Here is a 24,392-nt window from a genome sequence, read left to right on the forward strand (position 1 = left end):
ATTTGCCCCACCTCCACCAGGGCTTTATCACTTGTACCACCTCTACCCCGGGTCTTCAGTCGATGTCAGCTTCTCTCTGCTCTCCTCCAGCATATCTTTGTCCAGTGTGTTTATATCCTGTGTTCTAGCCTTAACCAGTGGGCCACTTTTCTGAACCACTCTTCTCATTGGGGTCAGGCAAGTTTCTGCTGTGTTGTAGAACCTCCTCTTCTGATCACCGGTCTAGTTGCCTCAGTGTTCCTGGTTAGACTCTTCCACCTTGTTCTGTTTTTCCCTACATTTGATGGAGTATTTTGTCTGCCCACATTTTGAGCCATTGACAGATTTACTCTGATTCTGCCAAAAAGGGTGAGTTCTTCTCATGTCTGATGCATAATTGACAGGGGATAATATACTTTTTGTTTAAAGATATGTTTATTGATTTCCCAGTTGAACAAAATTAAATCCCAAATATAAAAAAGTCAAGTATACAAATAGTAGAATACAATGTACAGGCCCTGGCATCACAATAAGCAAGGATTAGCAATATATTTTCTATCCACAGTCACACAGCATTAAATATTACCAGGTCCCTTCAAGGTCAGGTAGGACTACTATTTCTACTATATTCTGCATTTCATTACTTCAGACACAGTATATGAACCTAATTTGGTTATTCAAGAAACATCTGTTACTCAGTACCAACTTGACCTGGGGGTGAACGTGCACTTTACAATTATATAGATATCATATGAAGCCAAATCCATATTCACCACCAGATTTCGCTGGTTGGTGTTATAAAATTCAATCGCCCATGCGGTAAGCCCAAGCTCGGATCTCGTTCTAACTGGTCAGTTTTCTAGTTATTGTGTTTACTTTTCTGGGCTCATCTTCCTTTTTCAACAAGAATGTGTTGATGGCAGCCCGGTGTTTAGGGATATATTAGTTTCTGCAGCATTGCCGTTCACTCTGCCAGGTCCTCTGTTCATTTTTCAACGTGCCTTGAGAGTTTCATGTGAACCTCCTCAGCTACTACACTTTCCCCTTTCTTCGATTCAGCTATTAAGTTGTGAGGCCAACGATTAAAACCAAAATATTAAAATTCATTTCTTGTCTAGTACTGTTCCTTGTGATGCAACTGTATTCCACATTGCCTGGAGGTCCAAAGCGACAGGCCTCCGGTAACTGGCTGTAGCTTTTCTGATTAGGAGGCCTACAACAAATCCACATCATGTTCAGAAAGTATGCATTCTATGATCTGTACCATGGGCAATTTGAGAGTATTTTTGGTTAGACTTTATTTATTGCCTTTGGAATAAGATAAATCCTATCCAAGTAAGTGAAATGGGCCAGTTTAAACCTGGGTAATCAATATTCTTTTAAATTGTGAGCAGGCTCTGCCCCGTTCTTTATCAATAATGAGTTCTGGACTACTCATTCTATTTACCCTTATCTGTTGTGGTTCACCCCTCTTATCCCTTTTATCTTTTTGTAATGTATCATGTACATTAGCTATCAGTCTTCCACTGTTTGTTACGCTCAGAATTAAGATTATAATCTCAGTCGCCATGGGAAATATCTTCCACAATCCCCTGTGAGCGGCTAGGCCACAAAAGCAGCAAGCATTGGAAAAATCAATAGCTCTTGCCTGTGAGACAGCTTTTGGTTTGACAATGTCTTTCAGCCATGTTGTACAGCAGTGTAGGTCTACAGGAGGGTGGAGTAGTGTAGAGTGTAGTGTCAGAGTGGCATAGAGTGTAGTGGCACAGAGTACAGTGGGGTAGAGTGGCTTGGAGGGTGGTAGAGCAGAGTGGTGTAAAGTGCCATGGCATGGAGAAGTGTGGCTTAGAGTAGAGTAGACTGCCAAAGAATAGTGGGGTGTAGAGTGAAGTGGCTTAGACTGGCATTATGTGGAGTGGAGTAGCATAGAGTGGAATGGCATGGACTGGCATTAAGTAAAGTGGAGTGGCATGGAGTACCATAGAGTAAATTAGAATGGCATAGAGTAGTACAGGTACATGTAAGCCAAAAGATGCAGGTGTAGATAAACAATGTCCAAAAATGTGTTTGAAAACAGAACAAATTAAGAAAGCAGCATGAGAACCGGAACCAGAGGAAATGTCGTGAAACATGGACCTCAGTTGCAGTGCCGTCAGCTAACGGACACTAATTAAAATGAATCAATCTGTATTTGAACCATGCTCCATAAAAAGAAAATTAAGTGACACCTGGCACGTGCTAGCCAATTAGGAGGCAGTAAAGAAGAGAGACAACAAAGCCAACAAATGGTAAGCAATAGGCTAGCTCCGGGCCCTTTATTGTGAACAATACCCATTACAAGTGAGAGTGCATGAGCTGTCACAGGTGAGACATAAAAACTAAACTCCATCTTGTGTCACACAAATACATTGCGATTCCACAAATGCAGGCATGAGCTTCAACAATTTAAAATATTTTTCAGAGCTCAGCTCGGGATCACATGGGAAGACTAGGGTGTGAGAGATAATATTTTCATTCTGGCATTTTTAAGTATCTCTCATGGTTACAGCTGCAGTGGTAAGAGCATGCTGTTTAACAAAAAAATGTTTTTTAACGTACCAAGAAGTTGCTACACATAAGATGAATGGTCATGTGTTTGCCATGCCTGAGGACTGAACCAGTGTCGTAAATTTCCATTGCTGGATAAGGCTATACCTCCCTGTGCACAGATTTTTTTTTATTGGACATTTTGCTGGAGCTACAGAAGCTCCCATGTCAATCAGCTGATTAAAACATTGCTAGCAAAGAATGACTGTGCTTATTAATTTTATTCAAGATTCTGGAGTTCACAAAATTGGCAGTTTGCGCCACAGGTGCATTTTGGAGGAATTTGAAATTGGAGGATTTCAAAATACTCCACAGCTTCTCCAAAAGTAATGAATCTGCTACTAGGGTGTATGTCACCAATTAACATACACCCTCCTTCCCTCCATCTGCCAATATTAATCTCTTTGCAATTTTCCAGCATGGATGTATACACTACAATAGTATATCGTCCGCATACACGGGCATTACAATATTGTCTTGACCACGCTTTCCCATAATCTCCCTACATATTTTAAAAAGTATGGGCAACTATCTGATATCTGTCTTCCCTTCATAAATAACTTTGGTAGTGTTCGCCGACTCTATATTTCAACTTCATGCCATCATTAAACCAATTACCTGCATGCTGCAGTTGGCAGAATATATAAAATTGTTCGCTATCAGGGATGCTTAACCCTCTGCACTCCCCAGGACATTTCAGTGTTTCCAATTTTACGTGGCGAGGCTTACCCAACCAGATCAAAAGAATCAGTCAACCAATCAAATTTCTTAAGCGCCCTACTTACCCGGTAGGGTCTCAAGGCGCTGGGGGTGGAGGATACTGCTCGAAAACCCATGTTTTGAGGTGCTTTCTGAAAGTTAGGAGGTCCTAGGTCTTGCGTAGGTTGGTGGGGGAGGGAGTTCCAGGTTTTGGCGGCGAGGTGGGAGAAGGATCTGCCGCCGGAGGTGGTGCGTTGGATGCGGGGGACTGTTGCGAGAGCGGTGGAGCGAAGCTGTCGAGTCAGGTTGTGGAAGTTGAAGCTGTTGAGGTTGGTAGGGGCACACTGATCCCTGTAGGTTATAGAGGAACCAAGGCAAAAACACCATCTTAACCAATGCAACCTTTCCCATTATAGAGTGGATGTGTATTCCGAAAGGCAATTGAACTCCATAACCCTTCCTGAACTTCACCCGTATTTAGGGAGTACAATTGTGCTGCGCCTGCATATCCAACTCATCTATTTCACAGCACACACCTACCTGTTGATGTGCAGTAGAATCTAGTGTTCTTAGCCCTCCCAGTGTTCTTAGTCCTCCAAGTAGCAACAGTTTTGACTTGTACCAGTTGACACAGAATCAACACAGCTCTCCAAATGAGGTCACTCCCTGTAGCAATAGTGGAACACATTCCACAGCTAGAAAAGTGCACCATATGCCATACATTGATAGTACATATGCTGTCTCTCCTAGTTTTATGCCTCGTTCTTACAGTGCAACTCATAGCCTGCAACCAAGTGGTTCCACCGCCACTGCAAAGAGTAGGTGTGAGAGGGGGCATGAGTGCTGCATCCTCCTTTAAATAGTCCAGCTCTCAAAAATGATCCCTCTAGTCTTGCTCTAGCTGTCCATGCAGAATAAAGCAATTCCACCCATCTCAACAAGTGATCAAAATCTGTATGCTCTAGCTCTGCCATCGACACCCCCATCCTAAGGTGTCAAACATCTTCTTAATATCTAAAATTGCTAAAGTATAGCTGTCTTTTGACACAGACAAGCTGTGTATCACGTATGCCAGACCTCACAGGTTATGTTCTGTCCTTCTATACGTATACATTCTGCACTGATCACTCTGCACTAGAGATGTTATGACCCGGTCAGTCTGTTAGCAAGTTTTCTGCTGAGTATTTTTTCATCAGATTTGGGCCTTGCTAATGACTGGTCGGCCTTACATCAGTTAGGTCTTTGGGATCTAAGCTGTACCCGATCATATTCTTTTATAAATACCCTAAGTAATCTGTCAGACAGAGTCCGTGCAAGTCTGCTATAGATCCGTGGGAAAGCCTTTGGTACCAGGTACTCTTTGTATTTACAAGGGCTGCAATCAGTTTCTCTTTAGAAAGAGCTGTGTCTAGCATATCTATCTAATCTTCAGTTTGTCTTGTTACAGCAGTTTCTCTCCGTCCCTCTATCTGTTCCCTGGGAAGGTGTCCCATATGCATGTCATTTATCCCTAGCTATCCTGCCCTCCTCTTCCATTAAGGCACATTATTTGGGTTAAATACTTTTTTCTCTTTTCAGCAGCCAGGCTAGAAATTGTCCAACCAAGACTTCTTCCCTGTAGAGTTTCCGCTATACTTAATTCCTGTAAATCCAGCCAGTGCAGTCCAGTTATACTCTGTCTCCTGACCTCCATAAGCAGCCTGGGAACCCCACTACTTCCTCCAAGTGCTTTAGAACCTTCACCTGCTATTTGAGCATCCATTTTAACTGAAGCTTAGTCTTATTAATCCTAGAAAAACACACACCTCTCAACACCACTTTAAAAGCTTCCTATTCACTTGCTGTAGTTGAACTGGGTTTCTAATTATGGCTAATGTATTGCTCCACTATCTCTCTAATCATGCAAACAAAAACATACTACAAATTCAATGCTTGGTTTTTGATTGGCATGATGAAAGGATTTTCACATTTCACATTTTCTGTATGCAAAAATAAATCAGACTTCACCAACAAAGATTTATAATTAATTCTATAGGTACTGAACATGACAGACCTACTTCCTCCCAATCAGGAATTACAACTTATTAAATGTAGTAAGGAATCCCTAATGTTATCCTATGACAGGGGTAGGGCTCACACTACTGAAATATGAATTTGAGAGTTTTTCAATACCAGGACATGTAAAGATTAAGAGTATATGTTCTGCCTTTTATTTACACAGCATCCTGCCCTAAGGGGATTATCTTTGAGACCATATCTGCTGTAATTAATCCTCAACCTGCTAAACCTTTCATTGAGTATCAGTACTCCTTGATTTCAAGCTCTGGGGTAGAGGAGTAAGGAATGGAGTTTGATCTAATGGGAAAATTTATTGATAAGGAGCTGCTGTTGGAGATTTTGGCCAGAACTAGACTAAATATGGAAGTTGTCTAGTACTTCCCCAGAGTATGTTTTCAGACAGTTTCAGCAAGCTAAAGCGCTGAGTCTACTGGTACATCAACATGTTGAGAACATAGTGAAGAGGGAATGGAAAGACCCACACAAAATTAATGCCTGTAGATTTTTGTCTAGATTGTATCCCTTTGAGGAGGTGGATAATTCAATGTCCCAGTATGTGGCAGTGGATTCCCTTGTTGCCAGCCTGATGGGCAGAACGTCTATGGCTGAGGAAAGTATTCTTATATGGATTCTGCTTGGAAGTAATCCTATGCTGGGGTTCATTTGGCCTTTAGGGAAGGTATTTGTGGTGCCTATACTTGACATTCCCTTATTTCTGATATCAAGAGTCTTTTTAAAGCAGTTCCACAGAATACGGAATGTTCTGACCTTCTTGAAGCCTTGGAAAAACAAGTAGAGTTTTTATTGGATATCCCCCTTGCCAGTGCTGAAACTTCTGCAGTGTCAATGTTTGCTGGCTGGAAGAAATCTTTATTTGAAGGAGTGGCACTGTGATGCAGCTCAGGGAGCAGTAGCTCCAATAATGCATTTGATGGAATAAAGGTCTTTGGTACAGATCCTGAGAAGAAGTTGCACAGAATTACCAAGGAGAAAAGAAGAGGCATTCTCAGTTGTTTCGTCAGAAACGTGGAACATCTGGATCCCACTATTCTTATTCCAAAACCTCCTTTGCCAGCCTTCTAGATGATCTGGATTGCAGCAACAGCAGTTGTCTTCCTAAAAATGAAAGGCCAAGAGAATAAGAACTTCAAGGAGAATAGAAGAGATAGTCTCAATCACCCACCAGAAATCAGTGTTCCTAACTATGCGTTGAATTCCGAAATATGGATCCATCAGGTCCTAAAGAATGAACACCAGATAAAAATTCTGTAGACTCCTTTGGATTCAGGGAGCACTCCTTCTTGAGGACCTCAAGATGGGATGGGAAATTGGCTCGAAGCAGCAATTCTAAGTGTGGTGCGGAAAAGAGTGGTTATTCCGGTTCTAGAATCAGAGTGTATTCAAGGATCTTCCTGGTCCCTAAACCCGTGGGTCAACTGAGACTTATTACAGAGAAGAGGGGTGAACAAATGGATGAGGAAGACTCCATTCAAGATGAAAACGGTCCAAAGATTGTTCCAATTCTAGACAAATCCTTCATAACTAAGGTTCTTATGACACTATTGTAAGTGTGATGGAGGGTAAAGATGGAAAATGTATTGAGTGCACTATTTTCGGCATAAATTGATTTCTTTTGGTGTTGAACTAATTGAAAATTGGTAAGCTTAATTGATGTAAAGTGTTTTGCACTGATATTTTGGATGGCGGTGAAGGCGAGCTTTTGCTTCGGTAAGCCGCAAACATAATGACGAGGACATGGGACTTTGAGATCATGTCTGTGACGAGGGCATTAAGGACTAAGATAATGAGCTTTACCGGTAACCGGGCAATGTCTACTTATGGGAGAGGCTGTGGCGTGATGACCAGCAGCAACTTTGCAGCTGGGGAACCAGGTTCGGGTCTCGGCGTCAGTTCAACACCCTGTAATTCTGGGCAAATCACTTAATCTCCACGTACCGACCAAAAATTTATGTAACTGGTGCTCATATAAAAACTGCAAAAAAAAGAGTTACCACCTGCCTAGTATTGTACAGGCCTGGCCACTATTTTTCTATGAGAAAGTTGGTACCCCTATCTTTACTCACGTTCATATTTCATGGCATTTTACCATAAATTATTTGGCTGAAAACAGTACACTAACAAGCTCGACTATCACTGATCCTGGCACAGTGGTTCTACATGCTCGGTCACACGCTGTGCGTGAGAGACGCGTTCAAGATACAGACGCTACGTGCTTTCTTGAACTTCACCTTTACTAGCCTGCTCCATCATGGCAGTTCACCCCATAACTTGCGCATGCGCACATACTCACTGTTCTTTTGTGCCAAGCTTTGAAGGTAAGAACCTGCCATCTGAGTCGAGATCCGGGTCTTCACACGCACTCATACTGGACAAAAGTGTGCCTACAGGACCGGAAATCCACGGGGCAAATCACCCACTGCCCTATACGGACGAGCAAAGGAAGCACTTGCCTTAAAACACCGGAAATGCAGATTCATAGTATGGTGTTGTAGTCCCTCATCTGTGTTCATGCAGTGGATGACACCTCCCCCTATGTCCATCCCTCCCCTATCTCCCGCTAGCCGTGTACCCTGTGTTGCGCCACAATGCTCTAAACTAAGAATAGAATTTTTGAAGTATTTTCACCTTTTTCCCCATTTGTGTTCATGGTGCTGTCCGTGATCGTTGTCTTTGTTCCCTGTGCAATCAACGGTGCTCAGCTAATCTTTATAAAGTTCTGCTAATACAGTTCTGCATTATTTATATTTATAGAATATGTAAAGCGGCATCCATAACTGTCTTCGCCAGCGTTTAGTAAATCTAATTGTTAGCAGTCTACTACTATAATAGAACCCTTCTATAGGATAACCTTGCAGTCCCTCCTCTATGTTTGTTATGCTACTGAGGACGTCCTCTCTCTATGTCTGAGACATTGACGCTGCCCGCGGCGGGATGCGGAAAAGGAAGCGGCCATAGAGAGAGAGAACGAGCCAGGGACTGGTGAGTATTAGTTGGTGGTCTATGACCGCAGCACCTCAAATGTCAGGTCCTTCGAGAAGCCCAGCAGCATAGGTCCCTGGGTGACTTAAGCTCAAAGGGCACATCATTAACCTTTAGGGCGTTGTAAAGAGCCACAGGACTGATCTGGGATCCCATGGCAACTTTACACCCTACTCCAGCTTTATAGATCCTAGACTAGGTTTGTGACACAACGGTAATCTCCTTGGCTTCGACGGAGATCACTTGACCTCTGACTAGTAGTGTGGCCCCAAGGCAAGTCTGGGACGACGTGGCAGCTCTGTGAACTACGGCGGCTGTGGAGCCAGTTTTGTGGCACCAGAGCTCCTCTACTTCAACAACCTTATGATGCCATGCCTAACCTTTGGGTCCAGAGCAGCATTATGGATTTCCAGTTAGCTACGTGGATCACATAGTCCTTCATCATGGCAGCCGGAGGAATCACCTCCTCCGACCCCTATCGTACCAGATCAGTTCTATGAACCTCAACAGTATAAAAACCAAGAGACAGAAACTTGGTTGGACACAAACGTTGCTGTGGTAAAATTGGTTAACCGTGTATCTCGCAGTAGCGCTGTGACCAATAAATAATAATCTCTTGACCCACCCAGCGCTAACCCAGGACAGCTTTTTGAACACAGGTCCGCTTTAGAAGCCCTTTGACGCTTTATGGATTTCATACTGTGCTCTGTGGACCCCATGGTCGCCTAGCTTAAGCGACCCCAGAGCAGATCGTTGGATCCCATGGGAGCTCTTTGGACACAGAACCATGTTTAGGCCATACGTTTGAGTCCACAGACGTACATGTAGAGACAGACTCGGGCCAGTGGCCCTAAGACAATTTTAGGTATCCTTTCCTGTGGTCTTGGGGGACAATCCTAGAACTCTCCAACAGACGTGTTTTCAAAGCAGCCGTGATCTCTGATGTGTGCATACATAGATCACTAATTTCCTAAGATTTTGGATGACTGCAGAGGAGCTCTAATGACCCTAGGTTACTTAACAGAAGACCCAATGCAATTCTTGTGACACCAAAATAACTCAGCAGTTGTGACCCTAAAACTGAAGTTGTTAATATGCCAGACCCAGCCTTCTTTTCAATGACTTTGCCCTGGTCTTGTTGGTTCTTAGTTACCTTACCATCTTCTTTGTTGCACAGATTTCGCTAAATTCAAGAAGATGTTGAAAACGCGGCTGTTTTAGTCTCTGGTGATTTGCTATGTTCTGGTTGAGCACCAAGATATACCTTGGATATGATTTGTTGCGCTTTAGTTAGATTAACATAACACAGGGTGAATTTTAACACTGCTTTAGGATAGGGCCTATAGCACGTCTCATTTGTCAAAATCGTTTTGATGTATTGAGTGTATTTTCCCTATTTATTATACATTGGCATGTAATGCCAATATTGGATAAGAAATAGATATACGTAGGTCCAGCAATATCTTTGGTTAGAAAGAATTTGTATTTTTATAATTGCCTTCAGTGCAGCATTGAATGGTTTTTAATATATTTGTATTGTGACAGCCACCACATTCATTTTCACTCTATATATTATAATGCATGTTTTTATTATATTGCTATTTTGGCTGAAACAATAAAGGTGATACTGATGCTAGAAATAATTTATTACCGGTTGACAGTTGTAGGACGTTGGCTCTGTATATAATATTTCAAAGTAAGAAATAGTGTGCACAGAGTCCAAGGGTTCTCCTTAGAGGTAAGATAGTGGCAAAAGTAGATAATTCTAATGCTCTATTTTGTGGTAGTGTGGTCGAGCAGTGGGGTTATCAGAAGGTAGTGTTAAAAATTTACAGTTAATACTTTAAATGTAAGGTACTTCACTTAGGTACTTTAGGAACTTTGAATGAAAACAATATCATGTACAGTCTTTGTAAAAATGTCAATACGCTATTTTCAAAATGGAGACAGTGCAAAAATCAACAGTTCCTGGGGGAGGTAAGTAAAGGTTAGTTTTGAAGGTAAGTAAAACACTTACAAGTCTCAAGTTTGGGGCATAGGCAACCTACCGTTGGGGGTTCAAGGCAACCCCAAAGTTACCACACCAGCAGCCCAGGGCCGGTCAGGTGCAGAGGTCAAAGAGGTGCCCACAACACATAGGTGCCTATGGGGAACAGGGGTGCTCCGGTTCCAGTCTGCCAGCAGGTAAGTACTTGCGTCCTCCGGGGGCAGACGAGGGGGGTTTTGTAGAGTACTGAGGGGGACACAAGAAGGCACACAAAGTACACCCTCAGTGGCACAGGGGCGGCTGGGTGCAGTGAGCAAAGCAGGTGTCAGGTTTTAGATTGAAAACAGTGGAGGGACCCAGGGGCACTCTAGCGTTGCAGGCGCGTGGGGGGGGGAGCTTCTCAGGACAGCCACTGCCTGGGCTAAGCAGAGGGTCGCCTGGGGGTCACTCTTGCACTGAAGTTCGGTTCCTTCAGGTCCTGGGGTCTATGAGTGCAGTGTTGGTTCCAGGCGTCGGGTCCCTTGTTACAGGCAGTCGCGGTCAGGGGGAGCCTCTGGATTCTCTCTGCAGGCGTCGCTGTGGGGGCTCAGGGGGGGTCGTCTCTGGTTAATCGCGGGCTCGCAGTCGCCTGGGAGTCCTCCCTGAGGTGTTGGTTTTCTGCATGTCGAGCCGGGGGCGTCGAGTGCAGAGTGTGAAGTCTCACGCTTCCGGCGAGAAACGTGAAGACTTTGGAAGTTGCTTCTTTGTTGCAAAGAAGTTGCAGGTTTTGAACAGGGCCGCTGTTCACAGGAGTTTCTTGGTCCTGTAGTCCAGGACAGTCCTCTGAGGCTTCAGAGGTCGCTGGTCCCTGTCGGATACATCGCTGGAGAAGGTTTTCAAAGTTGGAGACAGTCCGGTAGGGCTGGGGCCAAATCAGTTGTCATCTTCTTCCTTCTCTGCAGGCTTGTAGGTCAGCAGTCCTTCTTCTTTCTTCAGGTTACAGGAATCTGATTTCCTGGGATCTGGGGAGCCCCTAAATACTGAATTTAGGGTTGTGTTTAGGTCTGGGAGGGCAGTAGCCAATCGCTACTGTCCTTGAGGGTGGGTACACCCTCTTTGTGCCTCCTCCATGTAGGGAGGAGGGCACATCCCTAATCCTATTGGAGGAATCCTCCAAACTCAAGATGGAGGATTTCTCAAGGCAGGGGTCACCTCAGCTCAGGACACCTTAGGGGCTGTCCTTACTGGTGGGTGACTCCTCCTTGTTTTTCTCATTATCTCCTCCAGCCTTCCCAACAAAAGGGGGGGCAGTGGCCAGAGGGGCAGGCATCTCCACTAGCTGGGATGCCCTGGGGCGCTGTAAAAAAAAAAGGGGGTGAGCCTTTGAGGCTCACCGCCATGTGTTACAGTTCCTGCAGGGGGAGGTGAGAAGCACCTCCACCCAGTACAGGGTTTGTTCCTGGCCACAGAGTGACAAAGGCACTCTCCCAATGTGGCCAGCAACATGTCTGGTGTGTGGCAGGCTGGCAGGAACTGGTCAGCCTACATTAGAAGTCGGGTATGTTTTCAGGGGGCATCTCTAAGATGTCCTCTGGGTGTATTTTACAATAAATTGCACACTGGCATCAGTGTGCATTTATTGTGCTGAGAAGTTTGATACCAAACTTCCCAGTTTTCAGTGTAGCCATTATGGAACTGTGGAGTTCGTGTTTGACAAACTCCCAGACCATGTACTCTTATGGCTACCCTGCACTTACAATGTCTAAGGTGTTGCTTAGACACTGTAGGGGCATAGTGCTCATGCACATATGCCCTCACCTGTAGTATAGGACACCCTGCCTTAGGGCTGTAAGGCCTGCTAGAGGGGTGACTTACCTATGCCACAGGTAGTGTGAGGTTGGCATGGCACTCTGAGAGGAGTGCCATGTCGACTTAGTCATTTTCTCCCCACCAGCACACACAAGCTGTGAAGCAGTGTGCATGTGCTGAGTGAGGGGTCCCTAGGGTGGCATAAGACATGCTGCAGCCCTTAGAGACCTTCCCTGGCATCAGGGCCCTTGGTACCAGGGGTACCAGTTACAAGGGACTTACCTGAGTGCCAGGGTTGTGGAGACAAAGGTACAGTTTAGGGAAAGAACACTGGTGCTGTGGCCTGGTTAGCAGGGTCCCAGCACACTTTCAAATCATAACTTAGCATCAGCAAAGGCAAAAAGTTAGGGAGTAACATCCCAAGGAGGCATTTCCTTACAATAGTATTTTCAGTTATCCAGAGTATCCACTTTATTTACAAATACAAGTACTGATGCCAAGTATTCATTTTATTATATATCCCGATATTATATTCTTCTGTTTCCAATCTAGTTCAAGTATTAGGTGATCTTTATATATATATATATATATATACATACACCCCCCCCATTTTGGCATTACATGCTACTGTATAATAGGTAAATATACACTCCATATATCAAAATTATTGTGACCATAAAACATCTGTAAGCCTTAACTCCTCACTATACAGAGATGTCCTCTGTGTCCTCCAATAAGTCTGATCTATAGACTTTTTTTGTTTAGAGATGATTAAGCCATGAAGTTAGCACGTAGGTAAGACACCTTATCCACTGCAGCCTCTTTCACCAGGGTGACTAGTCACAACGATATAATTACCTCTGCCAAGGAAGTGAAACAAGGAGAAGATAAGAGGTAGAGCAGGAATCTTACTGCAAAATCTTTTCACAAACCCATCTTCCCTTACACCTAAATGGGGCAGACGGTTCTGCCTGTTACAGTTAAGGAATCTCGGAGTTGGGTCCCCGGGAAAATCAATGTTCTTTGTAGGTATTTCATGAGAAAAAGGAACAACCTATGTAGTCGGACCTTGACACACTGGCAGCCGTTACACCGGTATTGCGTAGTTTTAGAGCAACAAAATAATCGCATACAAGGATATATTTCAGAAGTAGTACTGGGAGTAAATGTATTCTGGTCTTGATTCTGAAGACTGGCTCAGTCAGTAGAAAAGTGTTGCAATCTTTTTGCAGAAGACCAGCTCACTAGTATTAGTAAGTTCTTACAAGGTTTTGTGGCAACAAATAGGAAAGTTTGTTCAAGAAATTCGATTGTCATAATTGTATATTAGACTGAAAATGATGCAGGATTCAGGAGAAAGCCTGTTGAGTTTAATCAAAAGAGGAGTTATGCTTCATATTTTGATTTACTCCTGTAGCCATTTGAGTGAATGTTTTCAGCGTGATGCCCATTGTCCTGGTCTAAGGCCTCAGCATCTGCGTGGTTCCTAATGAAGTCGGTTTTGGGAACAAGTTGGTGAGTGGAAGGAGGACCCGCATCTTTTTTTGGTTGAGTTTTAGCGTTTCATGAACAACATACCACTGAGTCTGTAATCCAGCTCTTCTTGTCTGACTCTCTTGTGGTTGATCAAAAGGCTTTTATCGAAGAGCATTTGATAGGATAACACCTCTTCTGCATACATTAATAAAATGCTTAGTAGGCTCCTGTACTATAAAAATCCCAATTCATCATATTTCTTCTACCTCTACAATTAAAAGCAGCAAGGAAGAAAAACTATAGTTTGACTCGGAAAATGTAGTCATGTGCTTGAGATTGCTTAAGGATTTGATGGCATGTTTTAGAACTGACTTGACTATCCTCTGTAATTGAAGAGAAAAACGGCATCTGTTTAAACCTTGCCTTAAGGATAAGAAAAAATTTAACCGCTTTTAATGTTTGGGACAAAATGGGTAGGGTGATTTTTGGGTTTTGGTGGCTGATGGATGTCCTAATCCCAACGTCCCTAATAATATTCTGGACATTTCTGAACATCAGTGGTGTGTTTATTTTTTTTATTTAAAGCCTACTTACTGTAATCTAATGGAAAATAAATGTATGTAATATAAAAGTTAACTTTCAAATATTAGTCTATAATATATCTGCAATAAAACTGTTGTCAATCCCATTCTGGCCCCAGGCTTAGATGGGATTGGTAGTTAAACAATAGCCTTTTGATCTTCCGTTTACCTCCTCTTGTTGCTTTTACATTGCTTGACATGCAGTGGTTCCTTCTACAGACTTAAGTTCTCACATCAAAGGAAATTAGTGAAAACCAAGATCTTACAGTGGAACTACATTTTAGATTCTAAAGCAAAAATGTTTTATAAACATATAATGCAGACTTCTGTAGAGAGAGGTGGATATATAAACCTTAAACCACTGTAGCAGACTCACTTTAGACCCAGCCTGAGTATGGGCCATCAAATATTTGCTCTGTGGAGTGTAGCTTGGAGGTTTAGAGTTTCAGGCAGTCTTTTTCCTTGTTTTGTCAACTCTGTCGACAGCTTTTGACAGGATCGACAGACAGAGCCTTTGAAAATTATGAAGTTATTGGAATTCCGGCCCCTCTGATGATTAAAAATATGACTCTTTTCAGCTTGGTCAAGGGTGTTGCTGGAAAAGAATGGGCTAATGTTGAAATAACTGAGGGTAGACAATGTTCTCAAGCAAGGCTGCATCCTTGTTGCCTTTTATTGAGCTACTTTTGGCCAATTTGACTCAAACCCTGAATGGGGTCAAGGCATATCCTTGAAGGTTTTCAGCATGCTACAATATGCAGTCATTTCACACTTGACCAAATGTTAGTCGTCCTTCAAAAGGAACTTGAGCTGCAGAATTAGCTTGAATAACCACTTCACAGTTAACACTGAAAGAAAACGGGATATGACCTTTGTTAGAAATGGGGATTCTGGTTGGCTAGGGTATGCACCTCAGTCAAGCAAAATGCACCCACTCTAATGACCTGTGTTCACCCTCTGGCAGCTTGGCACAGAGCAGGTAGGCTTAACTTAAAGGGCAGTGTGTAAAGTATTTATGCAATCCTCCCACCTACTGACCCAAAGTAAGCACCACAAAAAGGATCCACACGGTATTAGAAAAATAGAGACTATTTTACAGGTTTAAATATGCTCAAAATGACAGTACTCCAAGTAACAATGCTTAATAATGCATAACTCAATACTGGTACTAGAAGCGGAGTTGTCTGGCACACTTGTGTGTTTATGAAAGCCAATGTGGAGGCACTTCGCCTCAAGGTAATGCAGTAATTCCCCAGTCACAGTCTCCTCAGTTGTGCGGTGGGGAATGGTGTTTTGGGATGAGACTCTGCCCCCCTCCCTCACGCCACTGGGAGAAATACTGGTGCAGGCGAGGAAGCTGGATACAGAAAACGATGAAGGGCTCCTCCGAGTAGTCAGTCAATCAATCAAATATTTCTAGAGCACGCTATTCCCCCATAGGGTCTTATGACACTGTGGGGTATGCCTTGAGGGTTCAGTCGAAGAGCCAGGTGTTGAGGTCCTTCCTGAATTGAGGTAGCAATGGCGACTGTCTGAGGGGGGAGAGGTAAGGTGTTCCAACCTTTAGCTGCCAGGTAGGTGAAAGATCTTCCTCCAGCCGAGGACTTCTTTATGCGGGGTACACTGGCGAGCAACTGCTGGAAGGAGTGGAGAGGTCTGAAAGGGAAGTGCCAGGTGAAGCTGTGGTTGAGGTGGTCAGTTCTGATGTTGTGGAGAGCTCTATAGGCGTGTACAAAAAGTTTGAAGTTGATACTCTTCTCGATAGTGAGCCATTGGAGGTCTGTCAGGTGTCTTGTGATGCGTTCTTGGTGGGGGATGTCCAGGATGGGTCTGACTGTGGTGCTCTGGATTTGTTGCAGCTTGCTCAGGTTCTTCTTGGACGTTCCGACATAGAGGGCTTTGCCGTAGTCAAGTCTGCTTGTGATCAGGGTGTGTGTTACAGTCTTTTGGCAATCGGTTGGTATCCACCTGAAGATCTTCCGTAGTGTGGCCCTGGGACTTGGTGGACCAGCAGAGTTGCAAGCGACGGGGGTCACTGCTGCGGTGGTTAGCCACAGAATTGGATGGAGACGGCTTCTCCGAGGTAGGGAAAACTCAGTGCACCACGCTGCAGGAGGGGAGTGCGACTCCTGAGGGCGTCTGCAGTGTAGGTCAAAGTTGATGAGTGGAGTGTTGCCGGGAGGTCATGGGACACAGCAGCTAGTCCGGTGGTCGCGGCGGGGCACGATCCGTTGTCCCTGGAGTCCTTCCGGCAGTAGGACCAGAGCACTGCGGTGCCTGCAAGCCCTCTGGAGTTCCTCGAATGCGAGGGGGGGCTGCAGTGCAGAGGGGGGTGTCCAGCTGAGAGCAAGGACTCTGGCGCAGGGGCACAGCGAAAGATCGACCAAGTACACTGATTAAAGAGCAGGTTTCGGTGGCCCTGATGATGGCCATTTGCAGCTGGCAAAAGTTCGCCGTTGCAGTCTTTGGGGAGGCAGAGCCTGCGAGCAAGGTCCTGGAGACAGTCTGGTGTTCTTTAGTGATTGAATATGCCAGACAGAGGTCAGCAGGGCAACTCAGCACGACAGGGCAGCGGTTCCTGGTAACAGTCAGCACAATGTAGTGGCAATCCTCTTGGTGCAGCAGCCCTTACTCCAGGCAGGGTTTCTTCTGAGTCCAGTAGTGACCTGATGAGCGAGTTAGAAGGCCCACTACATATATAGGAAAGTGCCTTTGATGTGGGGGGATGACTATCAAAGAATTCATGTGAAGTGCGCAGGTTCTCCTTTTAAGTCAGTCTCAGCTCCATACCGCCAGTGGGAGGTAATCAGCCCTCTTGTGCGGACCCCAGCCCTTACCCTTTGAGGTGTGAGATCTTCCCCACCCCTTCCCAAAGAAGACTCATTAGTATGTAGATATGGATGAGTATCCTGTTTTGTAGGTGTCTGAAGGGAATGCGCAAGTCCAACTGTCACCCAACCCACGCCAGACATGTACTAGAGAGGCTGTAGGCTCACAGGGCAGTGAGTGCAGAGAAATAATCAATTTCTAAGAAAAGTGACATTTCTAAAATATTAGTAATAAATCCAACGTTACTAGTAAAGATGATTTATTATTACTATTCCAATGGTACTAAACATGACCCAGCCACTTCTCTCAGATCAGGAATTGCAACTTACAGGCATTATAAGAAATTCCCAATGCTGGCCTATGAGAGGGATAGGCCTCACAGTAATGAAAAACACTTGAGGGTTTTTTCATTACCAGGACAGGGGAACTGGAGAGTATATGTCCTACCTTTTTACTTAGATGAAACCCTGCCATATGGGTTCCCTGGGGCCTGCTTGAGGGGTGACTTATATGTAAGGAAAAGGGAGTGTAGGGCTTTGCAAGAGGGTTTAAATGCCAAGTCGGGGTGGCACTGGAACTGCACACAGAGGCTCTGCATTGGCAGGCCTGAGACATGTTTACAGTGCTACTTCAGTGGGTGGCACAGTCAGTGCTGCAGGTCCTCTAGTAGCATTTAATTTACAGGCCCTGGGCATATGATATACAAGGGTCTTACAGGAAAATTTAATCTGCCAATTATGGATACACCAATGTCACCATATTTTTAGGGGAGAATCACATGCATTTAAGCACTGATTAGCAGTGGTAAAGTGCTCAAAGTCCCAAGGCCATCAAAACGATACATCAACAAGACAGGAGGCGAAGACAAAAAGTATGGAGTAAAACCAACCAAAGCATGTCAGGTACAACAGCCTTTGGTTATATAAAGCAGCCATTGTGTTGGTATCTCAATAGGTAGGTTAATTGAGTATTTAGGAGTTCATTTCAAGACGAGTTTGAATTCGAAACCCCATGGAGGTGGTCACTTCAATTAGAGCTCTCCTGAAACATCATGGGGGAGTCACTTCAAAAAGAGCTCTCCCGGCTATAAAAGTGCTTAGGTGTTTTAATTATATTTGAGGAGGTCATTCTCCTATGCTTTTAATTGAAGCATTTAAATAGAAAATAGTGCTTTTTATAATAAAGGTGTTGACTCCTAATTTTGGATATTCCACCAGTTTTTTAAAAAGTTCAAGGCTGCTGTTGGAAACAGTCTCTCAATTCCAGTATCAACATATAGTATTAAGTATTGAGACAATAAAATTGGGAGTATAAATTGTATAAGAATAACTAGGAGAGAAATTACAATAATGGGCTGATAAATTGAGCTTAATGTGACAGTTTGTAGTGCTGGCAGCTGGATCTCTTCGGGCAAGGGATGGAGGCCTCCTATTTAGTGAACATATTTGAGTGCATGGCTTAGTCTCCAGGCAAAGTGTCAGGTGTAAACAAGTCTCAGAAGTTGTTCTGAGACCCTAGAGCTACACTTTGCAAGTTTTATTTAATGTCTGTCAGACCGTTTTCTCCAAGACTGGAAGGAAGTCATTGGCCAGTGAGAAATTATCAAATAAACAACTTTTGTTCACTACCGATGTCCTGAGTAGAATTGCGCTTGGTTTTGCCTTTCCTGAGATATCGGTGACATGCAGTCAGGGCTAACTCTAGAAGGTGTTTAAATGTTAGGAATTTGGACACAGCCACGACACAACCAAATAACTCTCAATAAAGGGTAATAAGCTGCCAAAGTATATATTAGAAACTGTATTGGCCCTTACTTAATCTTAGATTAATAAACCAGTGTAAATGATCACCAATAAAGAAAATTAGAAACTCCTTGCACCCTCTTCCTGCGTATCTTATCTACCATAATTTCCAAATTTTACAAAAACTTATACACATAGCTTCTGCTCTTCACAGTACACTCTGCTTCGGCAAACCCTTAGGGAAAATTTAAGATAACTAGTGTTAGAAATGGGGTCTTTGGTTGGCAGTCAGGTTACCTATCCCCTGTCCAAGCAAGGACCCTCACTCTAGTCAGGGTAAGTCGCATACAATCCAAATTATCCTGTGCCCACCCTCTGGTAGCTTGGCACTGAGCAATCAGGCTTAACTTAGAAGGCAATGTGTAAAGTATTTGTGCAATAGATCATGCAATAACACAGTATAGCACCACAAAAATACACCATATTAAAAAAAATATATAATATTTATCTGGATAAATGCAGGTCAAAACAATTAAAATACAATAAGTATATGTTGAGATATCACTGTAAAAATGAAATAGTGTCTTTAGTCTTTTAAAAGCAATCAATGTCTCTTTCAAGCACAAACTACATGGTTTGCGCTCAAAATCTCCGCAGAGGAAGAGATGCGTGGAAAACAGGGAGGTGTGCGTCGATTTCTCGGGCCGAACGTGGTGATGCGTTGTTTAGATTTCACGCAGGGATGGCTTTGCGTCGATTTCTGGCGCTTGGTCGTGGAGCCTCTTCGGGTTGCGGGGTTTCCGTAGGCCCCGGGGACGACGCGTAGATTTCCGGCACCGACAGGACGAAGTCACAGGAGCTGTGTCGATCCGGTGGGCGTTGCGTGGAAATTTCTACAGCACGGCAGACGTTGCGTCGATTCCTCTCTGGAAGTCGGGCTGCGTCGTTCCGGTTTGGCTGTGCGTCGAATTTCCGGTCGATACTCTGGCGCTGCGTCCATCTCCTCGTTGCGAAGTTGGGCTGCGTCGTTCCGGTTCGGCATGCAGTGAATTTTTCACCACAATGCAGGCTGTGTGTTGTTTCTGGCAGGCTGTGCATTGATTTTCGCCGCACAAGGAGTCCTCCTTGTAGAGATGAAGTCTTTTTGGTCCTGAGACTTCAGGGAACAGGAGGCAAGCTCTATCCAAGCCCTTGGAGAACACTTCTCACCACGGCCAGAGAGCAGCAAGGCAGCAGGGCAACAGCAAGGCAGCAGTCCTTCACAGAAAGTAGTCAGGTGAGTCCTTAAGGCAGCCAGGCAGTTCTTCTTGGCAGGATGCAAGTTCTGGTTCAGGGCCTCTTCTCCAGGAAGTGTCTGAGTTGGTAGGGGCAGAGGCCCTCTTTAAATACCCAAATGCGCCTTTGAAGTGGGGGATACTTCAAAGAGTGGCGTAGAAGTGCACAAGGTCCCCTTTCAGTTCAACCCTTTCTGCCAGGGTCCCAGCAGGGGGTGTGGCAGTCCTTTGTGTGAGGGCAGGCTACTGTCCTTTGAAACGTGTCAGGCCCTCCACCCTCCCAGCCCAAGAAGACCCATTCAAAATGCAGATGTATGCTAGTGAGGCTGATCATCCTGTGTTTGGGGTTAGTCTGAGTGAATGCACAAGGGAGCTGTCAACTGAACCCAGCCAGACGTGGATTGTAAGGCACAGAGGGATTTAAGTGCAGAGAAATGCTCACTTTCTAAAAGTGGCATTTCTAAAATAGTAATATTAAATCCAACTTCACCACTCAGCAGGATTTTGTATTACCATTCTAGCCATACTAAATATGAGCTTCCTACTCCTTTCAGATCACCAGTTACCACTCAACAGTATATGAGGGTAGCCCTAATGTTAGCCTATGAAAGGAGCAGGCCTCAAAGCAGTGTAAAAAGGAATTTAGGAGTTTTACACTACCAGGACATGTAAACTGCACAGGTACATGTCCTGCCTTTTGCCTACACAGCACCCTGCCCTATGGGTTACCTAGGGCCTACCTTAGGTGTGACTTATATGTAGAAAAAGGGGAGCTTTAGGCTTGGCAAGTACCTTTAAATGGCAAGTAGAATTGTCAGTCAAACTGCACACACAGGCCTTGCAATGGCATGCCTGAGACATGGTTAAGGAGCTACTTAAGTGGGTAGTACAATCAGTGCTGCAGGCCCTGGGCACTTATAGTGCACTTTACTAGGGACGTATAAGTAAATGAAATAATCCAATTGGGTATGATCCAATGTTACCTCCCTGGTGCGGGAGGGGGTTAATAAATCCTCGGGTGCGTTGCACCCGAGGATTTATTATTTTATTTTTTTATCCCTGGGAGACATGGAAGCTCCTCCGTGTCTCCCCCCGCCCCCCACCCGCCCCTTTGTGGCGGCGCGCTGACGTTACAATGTTGATTTCCCCATCGGAGCAGGAAGCAGCCTTCCTGAAACTGTTTCCTGGCCCCCGACCGCAGCACAGCTGCGATCGTAGGCCAGGAAACAGTTTCAGGAAGGCCTCGTAAGAAAGGGGAGAGTCTCCCCTTTCTAACGAGGCCTTCTGAAAGTGTTTCCTGGCCCCCGATCGCAGCACAGCTGCGATCGGGGGCCAGGAAACACCACTAGACACCAGGGATTTCACTTGGGGGGGGGGGGGGGGGGGGTGGCGGTCGGCCCCTTTGGAAAATGGGCCGCCCACCCCCCGGGGGCATATATATATATTTTTTAAAAGGTAGGTGCCCCCTGGGGGGGCGGGGGGGGCAATCGCACCCCCCCAGGGGCTCATTTTTCTTTCTTCCAAAAAAAAAAATAAAAAAAAAAAAATGGACAGGGGGTCATCCGTGGGCAGTGCGACCCCCTGTGGGGGCAATATTTTTTGTTGTTGTTGTAGGGTTTCCCTGGCCCCCAAGGAAACCATACAACAACTAAAAAAAAAAAATATATATATATCTGTCTATAGATATATCTATGTAGATAGGTATATATATATATATATATATAGAGAGAGAGATAGATATATATATATATATATCACTTTTGTCAATATGTGTGTGGTTTCCCTGGGGACTGCGATCGCCCCCCAGGAAAACCAGACCCACATATAAAAGTGATAAATATATATATATATGTATATGTATATATAGAGATTTGCCACCAGTTGTCTTGCAGTTTGCGTCTTCAAAGCAATGCACATACTTCAACTGATGCTTTTCAACTGTAGCTTTTAGGCAGCAATAAAAAAGTCAAGTAAGTATTGTGATTATGTTTCTGCTACAAAAGGGTCAGACTTGTCTAGTGGCAGTTTTAGTGCCATAAAGAAGCGCAGAAGGTTTATATGCCTACTGCAAAGAACAAATCTGTATTTTATGTAAATAGCTGAGTACATTAGTAAAGTCAGCCATTACCTGCGCTATAATACAAATGAAATGTATGTGCGGGGTGGAGGGCGGCTATGGAGAGATGAAGGGCACTTTTGCTGGGTGGTAATGAGGGAATCGGAGGGAGTGGGAGCACCAATAATGATTGTTGGACTGGGCGCAGGAGGTGCTAAAGACTGTGACGAATGGTATGTGACAAGGTGTTTTTTGAGTGTCTTGAAAGAACGTGCTGATTGAGGGAAGAAGCGCAGGTAAGGTGTCCTCTACTGTTGCACGTATCTCACACACACCATCGATTTTGTGACTGTCTACGTAGGCTAGTGTTTTAGAGCAACAGTTTAGCCAATAGCAGAGATGGCATCTTAATGGATGACTGCTGCCATCACTCGGGTTATAAAGGACAGCTCTGACACAGGATCAGGGACTGAGACAGCATCTGAGGGATAGGACAATGGTGCAGACTCTGGGAGTGATTTTTCAGTCGGAGGAGTCCCATTCGATAACTCCTCTTCCAGTACATTATGAGGGAGGTGATGAGGACAGTCCTGCTGTCCCTTCGCAAGCAGTCTGTGCAACTGGGTAATAGTGGGTTAGCCCAACCCAGAGAGCAGGTGAATGCGGCGGCAAGCAGAGAGAGAGTGCTCTCTTGGGAGCTCCCCAATTTAGTTCAGCCCCAAATTCCACCGCCCAAATCGTATTGTGGAGACATCAAAATTATCTATCGCAAAACAAACTGGTTTTGTAAGGCAGGCACCTGTGTTTTTGGTCCTGGGTTCGGCGGCCATATAGAGAAACACACTAAACCCAAACATTTCTGGAAACTAGACATTCGGGGGAGTCCACAGAGGTGTGACTTGTGTGGATTCCCCAAAGTTTTCTTACCCAGAATACTCTGCAAAGCTGAAATGTTGAATAAAAACTCTATTTTTCTCGCATTTCTGTCACACAAACTACAGGAGTATGCTGGGATCCACACAATTCCTACCACCCAGTGATTCCTCACCTGTCCTGATAAAAACACTACCCCACTTGAGTGCCTACACCTAGTTCCTGCGTCAGGAATGGATCACCCCAGGGTCAACAGCTGCCTCATGTAAGGACCAACATTGACCGTTGTGTGATCTATTCCTGTCGCGGGCACCAGGCCTACCCACACAAGTGAGGTACCATTTGTGTCGGGAGACTTGGGGGAATGCTGGGTGGAAGGAAATTTGTGGCTCCTCTCAGATTCCAGAACTTTCTGTCACCGAAAAGAGAGGAAAAAGTGTTTTGTTGGGCAAATTTTGATGTTTGCAAAGGATTCTGGGTAACAGAACCTGGTCAGAGCCCCACAAGTCACCCCATCTTGGATTCCCCTGGGTTTCTAGTTTTCAAAAATGCGCTGGTTTGCTAGGTTTCCCCAGGTGCCGGCTGAGCTAGAGGCCAAAATCCACAGGTAGGCACTGTTTTCTATGAAAAAATGTGATGTGTCCACGTTGTGTTTTGGGGCATTTGCTGTCGCGGGCGCTAGGCCTACCCACACAAGTGAGGTATCATTTTTATCGGGAGACTTGGGGGAACGCTGGGTGGAAGGAAATTTGTGGCTCCTCTCAGATTCCAGAACTTTCTGTCACCGAAATGTGAGGAAAATGTATTTTTTTAGCCACATTTTGAGGTTTGCAAAGGATTCTGGGTAACAGACCCTGGTCAGAGCCCCACAAGTCAACCCATCTTGGATTCCCCTAGGTCTCTAGTTTTCAAAAATGCACAGGTTTGGTAGGTTTCCCTAGGTGCCAGCTGAGCTAGAGGCCAAAATCTACAGGTAGGCACTTTGCAAAAAACAGCTCTGTTTCTGTCAAAAAATGGGATGTGTCCACGTTGTGTTTTGGGGAATTTCCTGTCGCGGGCGCTAGGCCTACCCACACAAGTGAGGTATAATTTTTATCGGGAGACTTGGGGGAACGCTGCGTGGAAGGAAATTTGTGGCTCCTCTCAGATTCCAGAACTTTCTGTCACCGAAATGTGAGGAAAACGTGTTATTTTAGCCACATTTTGAGGTTTGCAAAGGATTCTGGGTAACAGAACCTGGTCAGAGCCCCACAAGTCACCCCATCTTGGATTCCTCTAGGTCTCTAGTTTTCAAAAATGCACAGGTTTGGTAGGTTTCCCTAGGTGCCGGCTGAGCTAGAGGCCACAATCTACAGGTAGGCACTTTGCAAAAAACAGCTCTGTTTTCTGTCAAAAAATGGGATGTGTCCATGTTATGTTTTGGGGCATTTCCTGTCGCGGGTGCTAGGCCTACCCACACAAGTG

The 24,392-nt window shown here is 44.7% G+C and overlaps 2 protein-coding genes across 4 annotated transcripts in view; one reads left to right on the forward strand and one right to left on the reverse strand.

The window, feature by feature from the left end:
* EEF1AKMT2 (EEF1A lysine methyltransferase 2) overlaps positions 1-7,822 on the reverse strand; it is an 81,217-nt gene extending 73,395 nt beyond the window's left edge. For 2 of the 3 annotated variants that reach the window (XM_069239123.1, XM_069239122.1), the window contains exon 1: positions 7,634-7,821. In XM_069239123.1, the coding sequence (XP_069095224.1) occupies positions 7,634-7,707 (74 nt within the window). In that variant the 5' untranslated portion in view covers positions 7,708-7,821. Of the gene's footprint in view, positions 1-7,633 lie in introns of all 3 variants that reach the window. The other variant, XM_069239127.1, reaches the window with a different exon arrangement.
* Positions 7,823-8,227: 405 nt separating this feature from the next.
* FAM53B (family with sequence similarity 53 member B) overlaps positions 8,228-24,392 on the forward strand; it is a 58,356-nt gene continuing 42,191 nt past the window's right edge. Inside the window, exon 1 of the mRNA XM_069239128.1 lies at positions 8,228-8,322. The gene's annotated coding sequence lies outside the window, so the exon portion shown is untranslated. The remainder of the gene's footprint in view (positions 8,323-24,392) is intronic.

The sequence above is a fragment of the Pleurodeles waltl genome, chromosome 6 (genome assembly GCF_031143425.1).
Source record: "Pleurodeles waltl isolate 20211129_DDA chromosome 6, aPleWal1.hap1.20221129, whole genome shotgun sequence".
NCBI lineage: Eukaryota > Metazoa > Chordata > Amphibia > Caudata > Salamandridae > Pleurodeles > Pleurodeles waltl.